This window comes from Harpia harpyja, chromosome 6 (assembly GCF_026419915.1).
Source record: "Harpia harpyja isolate bHarHar1 chromosome 6, bHarHar1 primary haplotype, whole genome shotgun sequence".
NCBI lineage: Eukaryota > Metazoa > Chordata > Aves > Accipitriformes > Accipitridae > Harpia > Harpia harpyja.
In genome coordinates this window covers 65,868,993-65,887,674 of record NC_068945.1, presented here as the reverse complement: position 1 = coordinate 65,887,674, position 18,682 = coordinate 65,868,993, and the positions used below count along the sequence as shown (strand labels likewise).

Genomic DNA, 18,682 nt, shown 5'->3' with positions numbered 1-18,682 from the left:
AAAAATTGTAACAATCCAAGAACTGTTTCTGTCCATTAGAAGTTTGACAGTAACACCTAGGCTGTGAACAGCTAGAAGAAATTTTAAAAGGTCTGAGTCATTGTTATAAAGCTGAACTATAATCCTTATTTTTAAATACGTGCACACACACACACTCATCACAGTAGTGCCTCGGCTTCTAGCTTCACCCCCTGAAAATGCAATCATCTCAAATCAGGCCAGGAAAACGGTTATGCAGGTATTTTGTATGTGCTCATTTTCAGACATAAATCATGCATGCAGTATCTTGTTTTTCTGCTGCGGGAATCCTGAAGCATCTGAAAAGTCACACCTGCATAAGGCTACATGAAGATGCAGTACAGCCATCTCTTGTGAAAGGTAACAGGTAGATGATTCACAGCCCTTTGCCTAAACTTTGTCCTCCCGCACGACAGCATGAAGGACTTTGTCTTACACACCCTAGTGTTGTGAAAATTGCAATAATAAATTTAACATCTGAGCAGAGTAAGAAAGCTTGTTTATTTTTGCCTTATTTGCAGTCTCTTCACTCCTACATAGATGCATCAAGCTCCACAGCAGTTATCTTAAAAGGATGAAAAGCAGGTTGGAAATCCCATTAGGATTCCGCACAAGGGTTTCTGAGCACTCCGCATCTGCAAAAAGATTGAATGTTTCATCCTATCCCTTAGGATTGGAGAGGTAGCACCGCTCCTTGCGGTACAGAGATGCTTGTACTGTGAGTTGCTGTTTTTTCCACCTACCCTGGCTGCAAAGTAGTGAGAGTTTTTGGCCATGGTACACACAGAGCCATGAGACCAGATAATTGGCATTTAAAAGTATTGCCAGGATCATGGAAAATTGTGTTTTATTTTCTCATCATTCAGGAGAGTTGTTTATTTAATTTTTTGACGGTGGCAGTTATAATAAATGTGCTAGTGTTTCAAAAAGCATAATAACGCATTGTTTTTATGGGGAAACAGAGCTCCAGAGGAAATGATGGGTTGATTTTGTGCATATTTTCTGCACTAAACATTTTTTGCATTCCTCTTTTTTTTTTTCCTTTCTTTTTTTTTTTTTGGAATATTTTTCCTTCTTGGTTTAATGCAGCATAACCTCCTCTAAATTTAGTGGGAAGTGTAAACGTATGTAATGCTTTTTCTGTGGTTAGAAAATACATGTAGCATTAAGTTATTAAAGCTTGACTTTAAACTATGTCTTGGGCTAATGATTTTACAGTATAATTGCTTTAGTTAATTTGAAGGCAGGTATACATACAGCTTATTCCATTTTGGCACTATAAAGTTTGCCATTGGTATTATACCTCATTTTTTATATGATTTACATAATTTGTGAAACAGATTTAATATTTTGTGTGTGAGCTAATTAGTTTCTGGTTTAGAGCCTTCATTGTATGTTCACTGGGTTTTGAACACCTTTTACAGTAGCACAGAAGGTCATTGTTGGATCTAAATTCTTTGTAGAGCAATCAATCCTGTTTTAATAAAATAAGTTGCATAATTTTTAATGTAATTAAATTGGGTTACACAGAATTGTTTTCAGCTGTAAATTTGCTGAATTGGAAGAAATACGGTAGTGATGTGTTAATTACTGCGCTGTGCTCTTTCCCTTGTTACGGTATCGTTAGAGATTACTGGACTGTAGATGAGCACAATTTTACGTGCACCTCTAAGGAGCTCTTAAGGGGTGTCCAACTTTTCCTGGGGGGGGAAGGGGGGGTGAAGAAAAGGATCGTTTCTAGTAGCGTTTACAAAATCTTTCTGCATAACTTGCGGAAGATTTAATGCTAATATGTCGCTAGCATTTCTTAGTAACTGCCAGCTGACAGCAATGCCAGCACTCGCCAAGCACTGAGCTCTTTGGCAGGTGGCAGCGAGGTTGGGTGGCTGAAATAAATGTCCCTTTTCCAGTTCCAGGGGCACGCCGGAGAAATGGAGCCTCTCCGTGCACAATAAGCATCTTAGAGTCACGTCACACGCCAGCCCAAAAAAGTTCTTTTCCTCTGGTATGTGATTCCTACATGAGGGCACATGCTGGCTGTTTTCCTCTCCAAGGAATTGTTTTCTTGGCTGCCGCCATCCAGTGTTTAACAGTACTGTGCAGCTTTAACGGCTCCTGGCTTATTAGGAGTCTAAACAGTCTCCTGTATCCTTTGTGTCAAAATGAGTGAAAGCTTTGGAAATCATTTTGGGATTCATTGGGCAGGAAAAGGAGTTGCTCGAAAGAGTCAGACCCTGCAGAAAGGCTAACTTTGCAAGTTAAAAATGGACAGTAACAATTCCTTTCCGAAAGTTTTTTGCGTCCACTCCTTGTGCTAACTCAACCTCTTGACTTACTCAGATTGTTTCTGTACACAGATTATTTCTATTTTGGATTTTACTTGTCTGTTGCTACCTCTCTTACTACCTGTGTAGCTCACACGTGTGCTCATGCTTTTTTTCCTCAGTAGAATAGTTGCACTTAGCACAGAGATAAATTAAAGTTAATGAGAAAGAACCAGAACACGGTGCAGGTATTTCCCTTCCCTCTGTTTGTGTGCTGTTAGGAACTGGTTCTGGGATTAAAAAAAAAATAAAAATAAAAATGCAATCGGCCACAATGCAAGTCCGTATCTTGTGGGACAGTTGCTTTAGGTTGTACCCTGTGTATAACCCTGGATCTGCTAAACGCATTTTGTGGTAGAAGAAATATTAACAGTTGCCTTCGTGCTCTTTGCGAACGTGCATCTGATTTCATTTAACAGCGTACATGAACAGTCTCTCACGCAGACACAGCCATAGATGTTTTTTGATTATTTCTAAGAACCTTGAACGAAGGCTGTGTTTTTCTGACATGTTTATATGTATACATAGCTATAAAAAAAATGAAGAAAAATAAAAAGCCGACTTTTTATGTTGTATTTGCAGCCGTTCTTGCTCAGCGTAGAGTTGTTAGACCTTTGCAATACAATTATACCAGTGGAAGCCTTTAAGGCATTTATTTCCAAGTGGGAATACTGTTTCTCCTACTTTAAACAATTAGATGAAGTGTAATCTCACTTTCTTCCTGTGGAATGCCACGCTTTTATTGCTATCATTTATCAGTTACGAGATGTAAATAAGACATAAGCTTAGGAGCCTGGCTCAAATAAAACCAGATTGTATTGATTCTTGTGTGGTACAGAATGAAATGGAAAATCATCTGACATCCACTCGGTGTTCATCAAAGCAATTTTTAAAGAATAAAGGCTGAATACATACAATATAAATTCCTTATCTTGTTTACTTGATATACGCATGCAGTTCGAAAGTCAGAAACCTGATAAAAATCGTAGCTAATTGTGTGAGATAGCGCCTATTATTTTCATTATAGGTGTAAAACGTGAGGTGTCGTGGCTTAGTCTAAAAGCAGCTTCAAAGTATGCAGAAACTTTGGAGATGTGCTGACAATTTATTGTTGGACGCCTAAAGACAGGGTGAAAAAAAAACCAAACACAAAACTTTCACATCACTGACAACAAATGAAACGGAGTGAAAAACTGAGGTTTTGTCCATGCAGCAAGTTAATGATTTTCTTTTAAAAAAAAAAAAAAACAACAAAACCCTTTCCCCATCCCCCTGCACTGCCAGGGAGACAAGACGGCTGCTGATTTCTTAAAGCCTTAAAGTTAGCTGACCTCCTAGCTGAACCCGACTTTAATGTAAACATTTTCTTGAGATGGTTCGTAGCAGGGCCAGCAAATCTGGAGAATATTAGTGGCGCTGTGTTTGCGGGAAGCAGGAATCCCTTGGTAATTCTCGGGAGCTCTTTTCCAGGCCAAGGCAGCCTGAGACGGAGTTGTGTTTTCAGTTTTGCAGGGTTCGTTGGTAATGCCCTGTGTATCTTTTTAAAATATAATTAGTAAAACACATAATTAGTTTTTGCTTTGAAGTCGAGTTTTTCTTACTTGCTTTCGCTCCGTTAAAACTCTTTATCTTCCCCCACCATAGGTAAATAATATGATAGCATAATATTCGTGTTGCTTTAGTCGTCGACGTTTTGGCGTTGGTATACGAACCTAAACAGAAGAGAGAAATTAGAGCAGGGCTTCCTCCAGATCACCTCTCTTTGCAAGAATATTAAGTTCCTTTAATGCTCCACGCTTAAGTGAAATGCACGGCTGCTGACTCGACCCCAGTATTTTGAAGAAAAGTTTTATATTTCTTTGGGTGTTTGTTGGCACTTTCAGCATCTTCTTGTGTGCCCATTCTATACAGTATGAATTGGTTACAACATCTGCGTGGTGTGTGATCATGTCAGGTATTTTGCAGGCAGAAACTTGGGGCTGAATTTCTAAATTTTTTCTTACCTGCATGCCTTTTTTTTTTTTTCAGATATATTGTGTTTAATGTAAGCTTGAGCAATTGTTGAAATGACATGCTGAAATGGGATGTAACACTTAGCACTTAATTCTTTTCAGCTTCAAAGCTCTTTTCACACATTTACCGATCTCCCCAACATCCCAGTCTGCCCAGTACTTGCTGCAGTACAGCAGCATGCCTGGACTGGGTGCACTGGTGGGCAAGAGTCTGACGGACGTCAGTCACTTGTACTTATTACACCCTAGCACATGCTCTGTGTGGTATTACACCGACTATAAAAATCTTAATTTTACTTGCACAAAAAAGCATGTTTACCCATAAAAAACCTGTGCCTGTTGCAGGCAGTTGATTGCTGTCACTGCATGTTGCATGTTACACTGTACTCCAAAAATTGGGCTTAATATGTTTACCCATTAGGTGAAAAACCTTGATAAAATAGACAGATTGAGGGAAAGAAACCGTGTGCGCAGTTGATCTCTCTTTTTTTTTTTTCCTGTGGAAAAAAATACAGCAAAATTGCCTTTTTGATTCAGAAGGAAACCTTACAAATTTTCTATTGTAGAGTGTCAGAAATCCAGTTTTCACTTTCAGCACAGGGCGGCAGAGATGGAAAACTCCCTTTAGATCTTTCATTTAAATTATTGAGCAAATTTGCAGAAAGGAGGGGCGGGGAAAAAAGCTAAAGACTGATGTTTTCGGCTTATATTTTTTTATTTTAATTTCAGCAGTATGTACCGTTGCTGTCTTGAGCAAAACTGCCATGAACAGCACAAAACCGGTGCTTTTGCAGAGTTAGAGCAGAACCCAGGCAGAACATTACCAACATTTGCTGGTTTTCCGAGATGAGTTGCATCAATTAATTGTTCTTCTCTTGCTCTTCTACCCCAGCTTTCTGTAGTCATTGACTGTGCCACGCATTTTCTGGAGCAAGGTTTCACTTTGTTTCTCTTTTTTGTAGGTTGTAAGGTGCTTTGAACACTCTGGACGCTAGTTGGAGCATGTGTGACTTCCTGAAATATAAATAATAATGTAAAGGGTTTATGTTATTACATAATAATTTGACGTTTCTCAAAGTTGGGGGTTTTTTCAGGTTTTGATCGCATACATGTTTAATTGGTGTTAAAATTGGCTGTTGTGTATGTTCATTGTCATGGCTTGTTTAATACCTCATGTTTGCAGTTGTCCTAGTTTTACCATCTTGAAAGATGGTTTCTATTTAGTTCCCTTAATGTTTTCCACAGTTTGTTTTAAAACCCACAAATTTAGCTGAAGTGTTTGTTTTTTTACTTAAGAATGTTAACTTTGGAAATAAAATATTTCCTGTTTATCAGCAAAAGTGTTTCTTCCCACTTGCTGGCATGATTTCGAAGATGGATTTTTTTATTTCCTTCTCTTACACCGCCTTTCTTTCTTGTGCTAAACATAATAAACCCTGAGCAATGATAAAGCTTATTTAACCCAAATATACCTGCCTCACCTCAAATAAATACAAAATAAATTGGGCAAAAGAAAGAGATAATATTTTTGAATCAGTACACAAACATTGCTCTCTGTAAGATATTCATTGTACTGCAATAAATGGGGAAAATATATTGAATTTATGCACACATGATTGACTTTTCATACAGTGAACCCAGGTTAAACATCTTGAATATGGAATATGAATAGAGCTAACATTTTCATATGAAGCAATAATGAAAATGAACAGAGCTCCATTTCGACTGATAGCAAAGAACATTTGATACTCCAAGGCATAAAATGTGTTTAGTACTTGGGTTTTGTTAAGCTTGACAGAAGCCAGGAAATGGGACGGTACAACTGCTGCATAAAGGCTGCTTCTATACCCGATGACAGGCTTGAGGATGTAACTGGGTAAAAACAATAATGCCACCCGACCGCTCTTCATTCCCTACAGTAAGAGGAGAAGGTATTCATGGCTGCCTGTCATCAATGGCTTCGCCTCGGAAAATACCGGTCGTTAGGACGTGGGTTTTGTTCCCTGGGCCGAGCCTGGCGCCAGGCTGCAGGGAGAGGGGCGGGAGAGAAGGGAAGAGCAAAACTTCTTTTCGTGGATTTTACGGGGTGGATAATGCGTGTGATTTTTTTTTTTTTTTTTTTACTTTGTTTTGTTCCGTAATAGCCCTGGATGGAACGGGTTTTAGTCCAGGTAACGGGAAGGATATCCTGGTGCTTTCCTGGTTCGGTGAGGAGCACGGCTTGCAAACCAGCTGCAATTTAAGAGTTACCAGCGTTACTTGCTCCGGCTTCCTAACCGTGGTGGTCCTTTCTTCTCCCCCACGCCAGCATCTTCTAGTCGAGCAGCTCCGACAGAGGATAACAAGCCTGTATTTTCAGGATTTTTTTCCTGCGGCTATTTCAATCCCTGATGAGCTTTACTTGTTGAGTCTGTGCATGTTACCGTTTGATAGGCAGAAAAATCAGAAGTCAAAATATGCAGGTCATGCAAGAACTACCCGAAACTTTCTTTATGTTCCCTTCCCTGCCCATCTACACCTTTCACTTCTAGCAGAAGCTCAAGTTGCTTTTCTCTTGCAGCCCTATAAAGGCGCTTGTTTCCTTAGCTGTAACCCTATAAATGCTCTTGTTTAACATAGACTGTGTTTGAAGAGTTGACCTCTTATTTGTTTTTAGTGTTTTAAATTAAAAGTTTAAAGGTACCTAAAAATCAACTTAAAAACTTGGCTCAGCAATTAAGGTTTGACGTCTGAGTCTCTCCAGCTCCCGCATACAAGCAAGGAAACTTTCCTGAAGAGTCACACAAGGGAGAAATCCGTCTGATCAGCAAATACAGAGCCCATATAGCTCTGAAGGAAAGCTTGGCTTCCACTCAATTAAAATAGGCTCTTAATTGATCCTGTGCTAACCCAGAATGGGAGCTTTTTCCTTTCTTTCAGGGAGATGGAGACAAAAATAAACTAACAAGGACACCTGTCGGCTTCCAAGCTCCGGGTGTTTTCAGACTATGTCTGCTGAAAGGGCGTTGCGATGCTTATGGTTTAATCATCATCATGATGATTTACATTAGCAGCTTAAATATATAGAACTTTCCAGTGAAACCAGAACTAAACCTGTACTTGAATTCCTTAGGACTGGCCTAAAATACCTTGGTATTCTGTATTTTAAATACAAATGCCGTATCAGCATCCAGGATGGTTAAAGAGCAACTGGAGGGGTGGCTACTTCTGCACTAGCCTAAAGGTGACCTGTTTTACTGTTCTTCAACTTCATCAGCTTCAGGCAGTGTAAGTTGAAGGTCTTGGACCACTTATCTTTGCAGTGACTGTTTTCTGTATTGTGGATCCTGTTAAATGCGTTTTTAACTGGTTTCTCTGCACATCTTGCAAGTTCATGATTGTGAATAAAGAGTCCTACTTCAAGAGCTCTTTGAATTTGTGTCGAGCCTTCAGCTGATCCGGCAAACAGTCGTATTGTGTCATTTATTCTCGGTTTGTTCACCTGTGAAATGGGTGTTTTAATCACTTAGTGTGATGTAATACTTTAAAAATGCACTTAATACACCAGTATAACCTGCAAATAAATAGAAAGTTATGTATAGAGAACTTGCTGCTGGGTGGTAGGGCAATGCTATATGCTAAATTTTCTGGACACAGAGGGTGTAGAAGGGAAAGTACCGTTGTGGGTTTTGAGTATTTCGTGAGAATAAAACATTTTAGTCCACCAAGGAAGATCCTGTACCTCATTTAAAAAGTCCTTTGAGATCCTGCACAGACTGTTGGAGCTATATTTTCCAAACCAAAAAAATTAAGTGAGACAAAATGGCAAAGGGAGAAGTCAACTAAAGATTTTATCTTCCTATCCTTAAAATTATCATTGTTGTCTACAGCTGTAAAACTGTTTTTGTTGCCTTGCCCGACAGGAGCCCTGAGCTCTCCTGGTGCAGCATCGACCTTGCTGTGCCAGTTCCTCGTCTCAGGAGGAAGATGAAGAACAGTTTTGCAATTAGTGCAGTGGACTGGGATTCGGAAGATCGGGGTCAGACTTGCTTTGTGACCTTAGGTAGGTCACTTCCTCCATAAATCAGTATTATTACAGTAATATTTCCTGTCCTTCATCTTAGGTATGTCTTCCGTATTTGATTTGTAAACTGTTCTGACTGAGGGCTTTTCAGGTTAAGTCTGGACAGCATCTACCACAATGGAGTTCTGTTGTTAGCTGGGGTCTCCAAGATGCTGCTTTATTAAAAACAATCATAAATTCAATGCTACTACTATGTTACATCTTTCTTTTAAACATTGAGATGTATGAGGTTATACTTGTTAAGCTCAAAAAAGTCAGGAAATACCAGTGGTGAGGTTGGACATAGAATCTTTACATGTCATTGCCCGAGTGTGTTACCATCACAACTTATTTCTCAAGTGCACGATATCATTAATACTTGACTTACCAGAACTCTGTAAACAGGAAAGGATGCAGCATGAGGTTGTGCGCTCAGAGCAGTGATTTACTGGAGCTTGGTTTGGCAAATCTGCATCTACAAAACTACAATATAGTAGTAGTTTACATCCGGGCACTTAGTATCTAATTTAGTCATCGGTGTATAGTGTTGTAGGTACTCGTCATTGTGTATGTATGAGATTCTTTTCTGCTTTAATTTTATTCACTTGTAATATTATACTTGACATTGAATATTTCAGAATCCAGAGGAGCATTTTAGAAGAACAACAAAATTTTAAGCAGTATATGTCATGTGAATGAACTTACTGCTGAAGCCCAGTACAAGTGATCTGTGTACATCCAGCTTGTCCAGTGCTTCCCAGTTTAAAGCTGACTGTGCCTTCGCAGCCCAGCCTGTGTGCCCAGGAAATCCCTGCTCATTTCTGAGCAGACATAGGAAAAGAAAACAACGGGAGCAAGACGCCTTGGCCAGGGCAAGTCATTCAGCCTCCTCTGAATTCCCAGGTATTCCCCAGATGTGCTGCTGTAGAAGAGTGGGCAGCAGATTGGTTTTTCTGTCCTGGCAAGACGTACACAACCAGCGGATCATCTGTCGGGTCCATCTGCACTGTCAAAGATACGGAACTCAACTCAAAGCACTTCCAGTCTTTTGAGAGTTGGTAGGCATCCCTGTCACTGTCGCAGGATGGTTTTACGTTAAATTTTTTTGATATTTAAAAGAAAAAAATAAATTAAAGGATTAATTTTGGCTGCACACTACCAGATTGGTCTGTTCTGTACATGACCAGAGTTGTGCCTTGCATCAAAGTTTGCATGGATGGGGAAGGGGGTTTACTACTGTAGGAGAGTCCATGAGTAGAAAATTGAGGTCCAGAAAATGCTGTCCTAGATCATTTCTGTAGAGTCCAGTTTTGTTCACTTTTGCTTGATAAGGAGTGAGGCAAAGATCTAAAAGCCTTGACTTGTTTAAGTAGGAAACCTCATTTGTACTTGTGGAAGTAGGGCTGATTAATTCACATATATGCCTGGTACAACACAGCTTCTCAGAGGATGGTGTCCCTCTGTTTCACATTGCTTTGACAGCCATGTAAATTCTCACTTTCTTTATTTTATACTTTATTGAATGTGTATGCGTGGATTCAATGATACCATACCCAGTTTTCACCAAAAAATTCCAAAGCACCATTAAGAGAGGTTGCTCAAGTGGTTTCCACCTCTTCTCTGTCGCCCGTGGGGCAGCAGAACTGCAGTTACTGTTAGTTTTGCTCTACTTTCCCATGATTTGAGCAGGAGTAAGCAATATGGCCTAAACTTTTTTTTTTTTTTTTAAAAAGGCTATGACAGGCCAGCCCTGATAAATTTTAGCATCATAGGGAAAGCTATAACCTGCTGAAAATGGGGGTTATAATTAAAATGTGTGGGCACCCTGAATTATAGCTGTTGCGAGTGTTCCAGCTATAGTAATAATTGAAGACCTTTTAATAATTTTATATGTTCTTTTTCTAGCTTGGCCTTGAGCTTAGGCAGGACTTCAGTTTCAAGATAATTTTCTTGTCTTCAAAAGTTAAATTGCTTTCTTTAATATAAAGCATACAATAAGGAGTGCAATTGAAAAGCAGCATGCCTACTGAACCTGCTCTTTCAGCGTGAGACTCCACTTGTTAGGAGCAGATCCAGAGGAACAAACACTCTTTTATTATTAGATGATAAATCCCTGATGCCGTATCACTGTTTTGGCTTTCAACCTTATTGAACTTTCAAGAGAAATGCCTCTGTTTATAACATGAACTGCCCAGTAGCATCCAAATATCTGTCACTGTACTATGGACTTGAATTTTTATTCAGTAAACTGTGTAGTGTGCTGTGTTGTTAATAGCATGTCTGATACTATATGACTAGGATCTGGCTTATATCCTGATGAAAAGCTGTAGAATGAGATGTGAGGTTTACCATTTTTATTACAGAATTTTCATTGCAAGTTAGAACTTCTAATAAGTTTTAATTAAAGGAGTTGGCAAATTAAGGTAGGTTCTTCTGAGTGCCTAAGAAATATAAAATAGTATTTCTGCTGAAAGTTATTGGGATTGTTACTCCTAGACTACTGAAGCACTGCTGAGAATATGGCCCTGAGTTCACAAATATCTATGCTGAAGGCGAAAACCCATGTGCTTTAGAAAGTATTATTTACTACCATGTAGAAATATCTAAATTAATAATAATACCTCTAGCATTACTTTTCTGCATTGTTAAACGCAGAAAGCCTGTTGGAATGGAAGAGCAGTTGCATTTCTGCATGTGTGCACATACACGTGTTTGGCAAATTATGATTCCATGTTTGACTTTTAATGCACAGTTCTCAGGTAGGTTCTGCAGGCTCTAAAATTGGGGAAACTGAGGCAAGGCTCTGAATTTATTTTGCAGGCAACTTAGTTTAGAGGCATCTGTGGTGAAGCGAAGATAAAAGTTGAAATTCACTGGCTGCCGTATCGGTGTCTTAGGTGCAGGGTTGCCTGTGAAATTTGCTTCCAAATCATTTCCTTTGAGATACCCAGCATGTTGCTTCAGCAGGAATCGTTGCTTTTGACACAGCAGTGAGATATTATGCCAAGAAACATTTTTATAATATTGATATCTTAGCCCACAGTACAGTATTTGTTTAATATTTGGTAAGGTCTCAGCTGCAACAGCCAACTAGCAAAAATTTTCTTCTCATGGGAGCTTTCTACCGAGTTCTAGTACAGAGTCAAGATCTGGTATTTTATAATGCCAGGAAATGTCATTAAAAGGCCTTATAAGCTATCAGGCTTTAAGCAGTGTTTTCTGCTGCAGAGTATCAAATTGATAGTCAACCATAATTTGGTTTTTAAGTTTGTCTGTTGAATGAGTACCAATTTGTATAGATAATATATTGTGTGTTAAAGTGAGTGCTCCGCTTTTGTACATTCCCTTCCATTAAGAAGATGAGACCTTGGATAACTAGGAGTTTCAGATAATGTGGAATCAAATACATTAGCAAGTCATACTGTAACAAATCAGCACAATGACTATTTTATGTTTGAAGTGGAGATCGTGTTTGGAGTGCCTGTAAATGCCTTGTTGGAAAAATCAATTCTGAGCATCCCCTTTCTCCGCGTTTTGATTCATTTTACCTCAAATGTATTTTGACACTGAAAGTTTCAGTCCGCTCACATGCAGGGCTTAACTCTCTTGGCACTTTTAAGCTTAGTCCAGATTTACACCAGGGTAGCTGAGAATAGTGTGGTCTTTTGAAGGGCACATTAACCAGTGCTTAATTACTGTATTTGAATGGTAAAACAGCGTAAGAAAAGCATGCACAGAAGACATCTGAAGAAGAAATTAAACAACATATCACACTTCTTGTTTCCTCAAGACATCTCACTAGACCTCAAACTCCTAATATTTTTGGACATCTCCATTTTTTTGGCAGACTTGCACCATATAGAACAGTAACGCTGTAGCATCCTGCCCAGTAGGATGGACAGAGCTCGTTTCATTTGGGGCAGGCAGATGAATAAATAAGGCTTCCTAGTACACTCAGAGAGCTCAAAGCACTCAGGGAAAAAATACCAATAATCCCCATTTGATAGAGGGTGGGAGTAAGGCGCAGAGTGTCTTGTCAAGCACTGCCGAGCTGGTCACTGGCAGAGAGGGGCCTTCAAATCTGCTTGAAATAGGAAAGTTGATGAGAGAAAGAGATACGGGAGGGCTATTCCAACCGGCCGGATCGGAGGAAGAGGTTTTATAGAGAGATGTAACATGTTCCTTAGTTTGATTTATTTATTTTTCCTCTCTAAGGAGAGAGTCTGCAGTATTCCACGTTAGGTAGTCTTTGCCCTGGGTGCAATAAGCTTTTGCATTTTCTGAAGGGATATATTGGTAGTATTGTGAAAATGTGACTGTGACCTATTTAGACGGGTTAGAGTGGGGTACAAATCTCTGCACTAGGAAGAAGTATCATTTTCCAGCTGGGCAGAAAATCGCATTTCTTCTGTAATAGAACACAAGAGCTCATTGAACACCGGAGTGGAGTGGCTGAGCTGTCAGCGCTCCGCCAGGGGAATGAAGTCTCCGCTTAAATATTCCATCAGATAGCAGAAATCCTGGGAGTCCGAAGAACAGAATTACTGGCTTCGGCAGATGACCAAAAAGTTCTTCTTTTTCGCAGGAGAGACTGCTCGGCTGTGGCAGAGGATTGTTTTTAGAGGAGCCGCAAGATGCTTTCTGTATATATTTTCCTTGCTAGTTGTCAAGGGCTGAAAATAAAGAGGAAAGTATTATACATAAGCGTAACCCTGGACTGGCAAGAAGACCATGTTCTGAGATTCATGCATATTTAAATGAGCCTGTCTTAGAAATGGGAACTTTTGAATCAAAGGCTTCTGTTTCTCAGAAAATCCACCATTTAACCTAAACGCTCAGAAGCTGGGTAGGGGGACTACCCTAAATTATTAGGGGTGGGGCAGTCCAATATTTGTGTTGATAATGTTGCAGCCAGGATCAGAGAGTTTGTAGGAGGAGGTAGTATCTCCTCTTAGACCTCCTGTTGTGGTCAGGAAAAAAAAACAAAGCAAAAAACTTTCAAGCACGCAAGCCTCTGTCCTGGTGAATAGCTTGTGCATCCAAAACTACGTCTATTTTTTCCATTTCTTCTTACTAGTCTAATAGGAGATTGCTTCTCCTTATAAACCTAGACTTTGCTGCCTTTCTTCAAGAATACTTAAAGATGATGAATTTTTAAAATTTATTTAAAGAAACTTCACAAATTCGCACTGTAATAAAAATATTAACGTGCAAGACTTTGTGAATTTGGGCAATGTCACATCATTAGGTTTGTGCAGGTGCTCTGAAGTGCATTACGGTTATTAAATTTCATTGTGCGAGATGGGCAAATCTTATCTTGGCCTCATGCTAGCGTCACAGCAGTGAACTTGTTGAATTCCCCTAAGTTAGGGAAATATCTAGTGTAGAACCTAAACTCTGTATTACAAGTTTTGACACAACTCTGTTTCAACCAATGGGGAACATATATTATTTTCTATCCTTCAAAGCTGCTTTTCTGTAGAGATAACATTGGCAAGGATAGCTTCGAAGATAGGTGCTTACTCAGTGGAGGAACATTTCTGTATTACTCGCAAAGATAAGGCGGTATTAAGAACTTCCTTGGAGTTCTTACCAAAAATCAATTCTATCTTTTATAGTTCTCCAGAGATAATTCATCCCTCTCCCCATCCTAATCTGCACTTGGCGGTGGGGGGAGGCAGGGAGAAGGATGTACTACAAAATGTGGATGTTACAATCTCACAGTCCTTTTGCAATGTATTTGAAAATTTAAAACTATACCTTTTCTGAATGCGGCATCAGCCACCAAGTGATGGTCATTCCCAAATCGGTCATAGCCCAGTGACCAAAGTAGCTAATGAATTGCAAGAAATTAAACTCCTCTTTCTGCCAGAAGAAACTACAAACGGTTTCAGTGGCAGGAGGAGCTTGTCTCTCCTAAGGAGGGACACAGGATCATACTGCAGATGAACAAACACCATTTCCTTTTTTTTTAAGGTATCTCCCCTAATCCAAGGAGTGAGAGATGGACTCTTTCTCCTTCTGACTGTATAAAAAATATCTGACTAGCCAGATCACACCTTCTCTTAAGTAAAAGGTGAGCTGGTAGATTCAGTGTTAGATTTCCAAACTCGTCCTATACTTCTAATTTTCAGCTCTGCCACCAGTATTTTGTGTGACAGTGACTATGCATGAATAGTTTGTCCTTTCTGAGCCGTGTTTGTTTTTTCCTGTGTAAGATGAGACCCCTGATTCCCCTGATTTTGTCTGCAAATTCTTTACCATTTGTGGATGAAGAGCCTGTAAAAATATGTGACCATGCCATGAGCAGGTTGTCCTGAAATATCTGGTCTTGGTAATAGAAAATTCTCAAAGCAGTGGCTTGGCAAAAATATTATTCCTGAGCAAAAATGAATTTAGACTTTTATTCTGAATCGGGTATCTTGTGTCTCTAAATACCTGCTATTCTTGAGCAGTCATAGAGCTTATTAATCATATTGCTTATGATAAATGATACTTTTTGCCACTCTGTCATTCAGCATGTCTGGTATACGTCAAGGGTAATACTCTCTCGCAGTGGTGTAGCATATTGAAAATGGAAATAATGTATTTACAGTTTCTCAGGTGTCCTGACTCAAATTGTTACCTGTCTTTTCTCCTCCCAGTTCTTTATGCTTTTGACCATAACTGACTATATTTTTTTCTTTTGTAATTTGCAGAAGGTCGTGACAACACCTTTCTTCCTCAGAGGATTAAGAAGGTGTCCTTGGTCTTGCTCACAGATTTTATGGTTAGATTTCTTCCTCCCTGTAAGGCACCTAGATTTTTTAAACAGCTTTCCATGCAGATAGCTGAGTAAATCTTAGAATTTTGTAGGAAACCTTTAATAGCCAGAGCACAAGATATTTATGCTATGGTAGCAGATGTATCTTAGAGACCCATAAAGAATTTATGGCAAAGGGAAGCAAGTAGTTATTGTATTAGAATTCCTGATGCTTTATTTTTCTTGTTACTTCATCCCACAGTTCTGGAGGTCATTTTGATTGAACTTAATGAGTTCCTGGGTGTACACAGGGTACACCAATGTTTTGTGTTTGTTTCTCTAGCCTAGAAATGGTGGAGGAGGGGGCAGAAGCTCAGAAATAAAACAAGAATTTTATATCCACCAGGGTCTTATCGAGCACTTGAAACAAACTCAAATATTTGTGGATCTGAAATTCTTTTAGCTCCCTGCAAAAGAAGTGGTGGCAGGTCCTTTTTGTATGTTTCAGTGATATTTCGTCTTTGAGAGGGATTTCTAGGCACTATCTGAAGTTCTTCTGCTGTCTGTCTTTCAGCTCTGAGTAGTGACAGTTCTTCGTGGGAAGGAGAGAGGGAAGTGTTTTCCTTCTCCCACTTTATTAGGGAATAATATGGCATAAAGAGAGGGAAACAAAACAAGGTAAATTGAGGAGCGATCTCTGCTGAGTCAAAGATGCCATTCAGGAAGAATAAGTAAATCTCCTGCCCCAGTTGGAAAAAGAATCCTCTGCCCTAGTGCAAAGTAAGAGATCTGAATAAGTCTTCTCCTGAACTTTCTCCATCTGCAGCAAGAGCCTGAATCGGTACACAAGCATCCGTATCTACCCCTAAGATGAAGGAAGTCCTACCTCACCTGAAAGGGCTCTTAAGTCTCCTGAAATACAAAAAGCAAAGTTAGCAACAGAAATCGTGTAGGTATACTGTGATACACTGACCTTGAACGTTGTGTTTTCATCGTGTGCCGTTCTTTTAAGTCAGAGGACTGATAGCCCCGCGTCTGACATAGGCTGCTATGTGCTGGGTGGAAGGTTTATCTGCTGTAGCTGTGGAATACTACCAGGAGGAGCAGGCGTGCTCCCATCTCTGGCTGGTCATTTCTCCCCCTTTCCTTTGAGTTGGTTAAACAAATTGATTAGGCTAAAAGTTGTTTTGTTCAGGGAGGAGGGAGAGGAGAATCTGGCTTTTCCTTCAGCTCACGGAACTGATCTGCCCTGTGGCTGCACGGCCACTGGATGCTGGGGGACGCATGTCAGAGCATGGCTGTGCTTGAAGCAAAGGTAACGTGCAATCACGCTCCGAGGTAGTCTACATGAGACGGTGTCGGTACCCCGTGTCCCAAGCTGCTGATCATTGCAAGCAGCTTCATCCTCTTGAGCATTATATTAGAAACCAGAAAAACCCACGAGATTGTAAGCTAATTCATCTTGGCTGTAATGTGCTAGACAGATGTATTCTCACGGTTTGGCATGGTGACACTGAATTCACCATTTTAAGCAAGACAGTCTGTAACTTAGTGACCAAACTGGGATTCTTCAGCTATTCCTGGTTTCTACTATAACATATAATACATAGCAGGATCTGCAAAAGTTATATATCTAAAAGTTAGATATCTAAATCCCTTCTGAAAGTAGTGAATGCTTCATGAGAATATAAGGTGTATACTTTTTAATAACTGCTGAGATACGTCACACCTGAACAGCTTCTTATCTAAGAGTATCCTCAGGCATTTTTTATTTTTCTGGATGTGCATAAGAAATGAAGCCACAGTATCTGCAGTGACAGGTGTGAGATGGAAGAACTCAGGAGTGAAGAGACTCTCCCTAAACGAGTGTTCGAGGACCAAAACTTGCAGGATTTAGCATCATGTGGTGGAGAAACCCAACTAGCAAGTGATTGCTGCCCATTGACATTCTGGCTTGTTCCACAGCCACTTTGACCATGCATTCACAACATCCTTACTTGTCCCATCTTCCTCATTTTGCCCCTGAAATACTTGTTTAGTGTAACTCCTCTTTATCTCCTCTCCCTCTTCTTACTGCTTCTTACAGTCCCATGTTTCATGGGCTTCCTGGATGTTTTGTCCTTTATCCTTTGCTTCAGTCTTGCCTTTGGCCACCAGTCTCCTTCCTGAAAATATCCTGAGTGACATGAAAAGCAAATGTGTTCTTCCCTCTTCTAGTTTTTATCTTTCTGCTAAATGCTAGCAAAAGAGAAAGCTTAGAGTGAGAGCCAGGAAAAGGCAGAAAACCTGTAAAAAAGGCAGAAAAAAAACTCGTATTTTCTGGGTTTTGGAAGGGGGAGGCAATGAAGACCAAACAAAAGGAGGAAAATGCAAGAGAAAATGAGAGAAAACAGAGAATCAGAACAAAAAGAAGAAACAAAGAAATGGGAAAGAAAATCTTCAGTGCTGTTTTTGTTCATTCAGCAGTGTGGGTGAAGGTGATGCTTTACAAACACAATTCAGGTCCCTGCCCCGTGAATTTGCAATTTGAACGGGGAGGTGGGAGAAATTAATGCAGAAAACCTCCCGCATCTCAATTTATTTCTCTGTAACGCATCCTGAAGCATATTTCATTTTGGGGAGAGGAGGTAACGACAGATTGTTGTTGCTAATAGGATTTGGGTCAAACTGCTGCTTACTATTTGGCACGTAACTAGATTAATAGGAGGGTGTTCTTAAAAATTACATGCCACGGCAGGAAGATAATCCCCTCCCCACCGAATTTCAAGTCCCGTTCATCAGCAAAGGTGTTTGGCTGAGCGTACTCTGCAACAATTTATCCATTAAAACCCAAGCTTCCCTACCACTGGCTTTAATCCTAGCTTGGAAGGAGCTCCCTCGCCACGGCTGAGCACTCTTCGTTCTGCCTGAATCCCGAGAATACCAACAGTTTGTGCTCACTCCCATAGATAAACCTCCCCTCCACCCCCCAAAACTCATGAAGACAGAGGTGGTAAAGGTCTGAGTTTATGGAAGCCATGTGGAAGCTTTATCTGCGTTAGCCAAGAGCTGGAAGACAGTCTCTGTCTAGAAAATAGCTTATACAAGGTATTACATGAGACCTGCTGGAGCTGGAAGGTTGATGGGCTTTTAAAAATAAAGAGTCTGGGTTTGTTTGACAGTGGCAGTTTTAAGAACACGGGTTTAGAAAGTGTGGCAACAGAAGATCAAATAGTTACAGATTAATTTTGCATCAGCTGTAAATGCTTTTGCAGCATTTGATAGCTAAGGGAAGTTTTGTATCTCAAGATGAAAAAGTTGTCTTTCGTTTTTGGCTTCTTCGTGGGTCTTTGTAGAGCATCGGCTGGTATCCCAGGGAATTTCAGTTCTCTCCTGTCCGGGAGTCACCTAGTAGTGTACCACTCTCAGGTCCCTGAAACAGGAAGATTACATGGGAACCCAACAACTCTAAAATGAAGGATTTTTTTTTTTTTTTTAATGTCTTGAGTGGAAAGTTAATGTTACGTAAAACTGCCTACTGAAGCCAATTCCTTCGCTAAATTTG

The 18,682-nt window shown here is 39.9% G+C and overlaps 1 protein-coding gene across 2 annotated transcripts in view; it reads left to right on the top strand.

Moving 5' to 3' along the window:
* The window catches only part of TAF3 (TATA-box binding protein associated factor 3), a 121,037-nt gene that overhangs the window by 58,599 nt on the left and 43,756 nt on the right, over positions 1–18,682 (top strand). Inside the window, exon 2 of one of the 2 annotated variants that reach the window (XM_052790014.1) lies at positions 264–378. The exons of the other annotated variant lie outside the window; for it this stretch is intronic. Within the exon in view, the coding sequence (XP_052645974.1) occupies positions 273–378 (106 nt within the window). The 5' untranslated portion in view covers positions 264–272. The remainder of the gene's footprint in view (positions 1–263; positions 379–18,682) is intronic. 2 annotated transcript variants of the gene reach the window in all.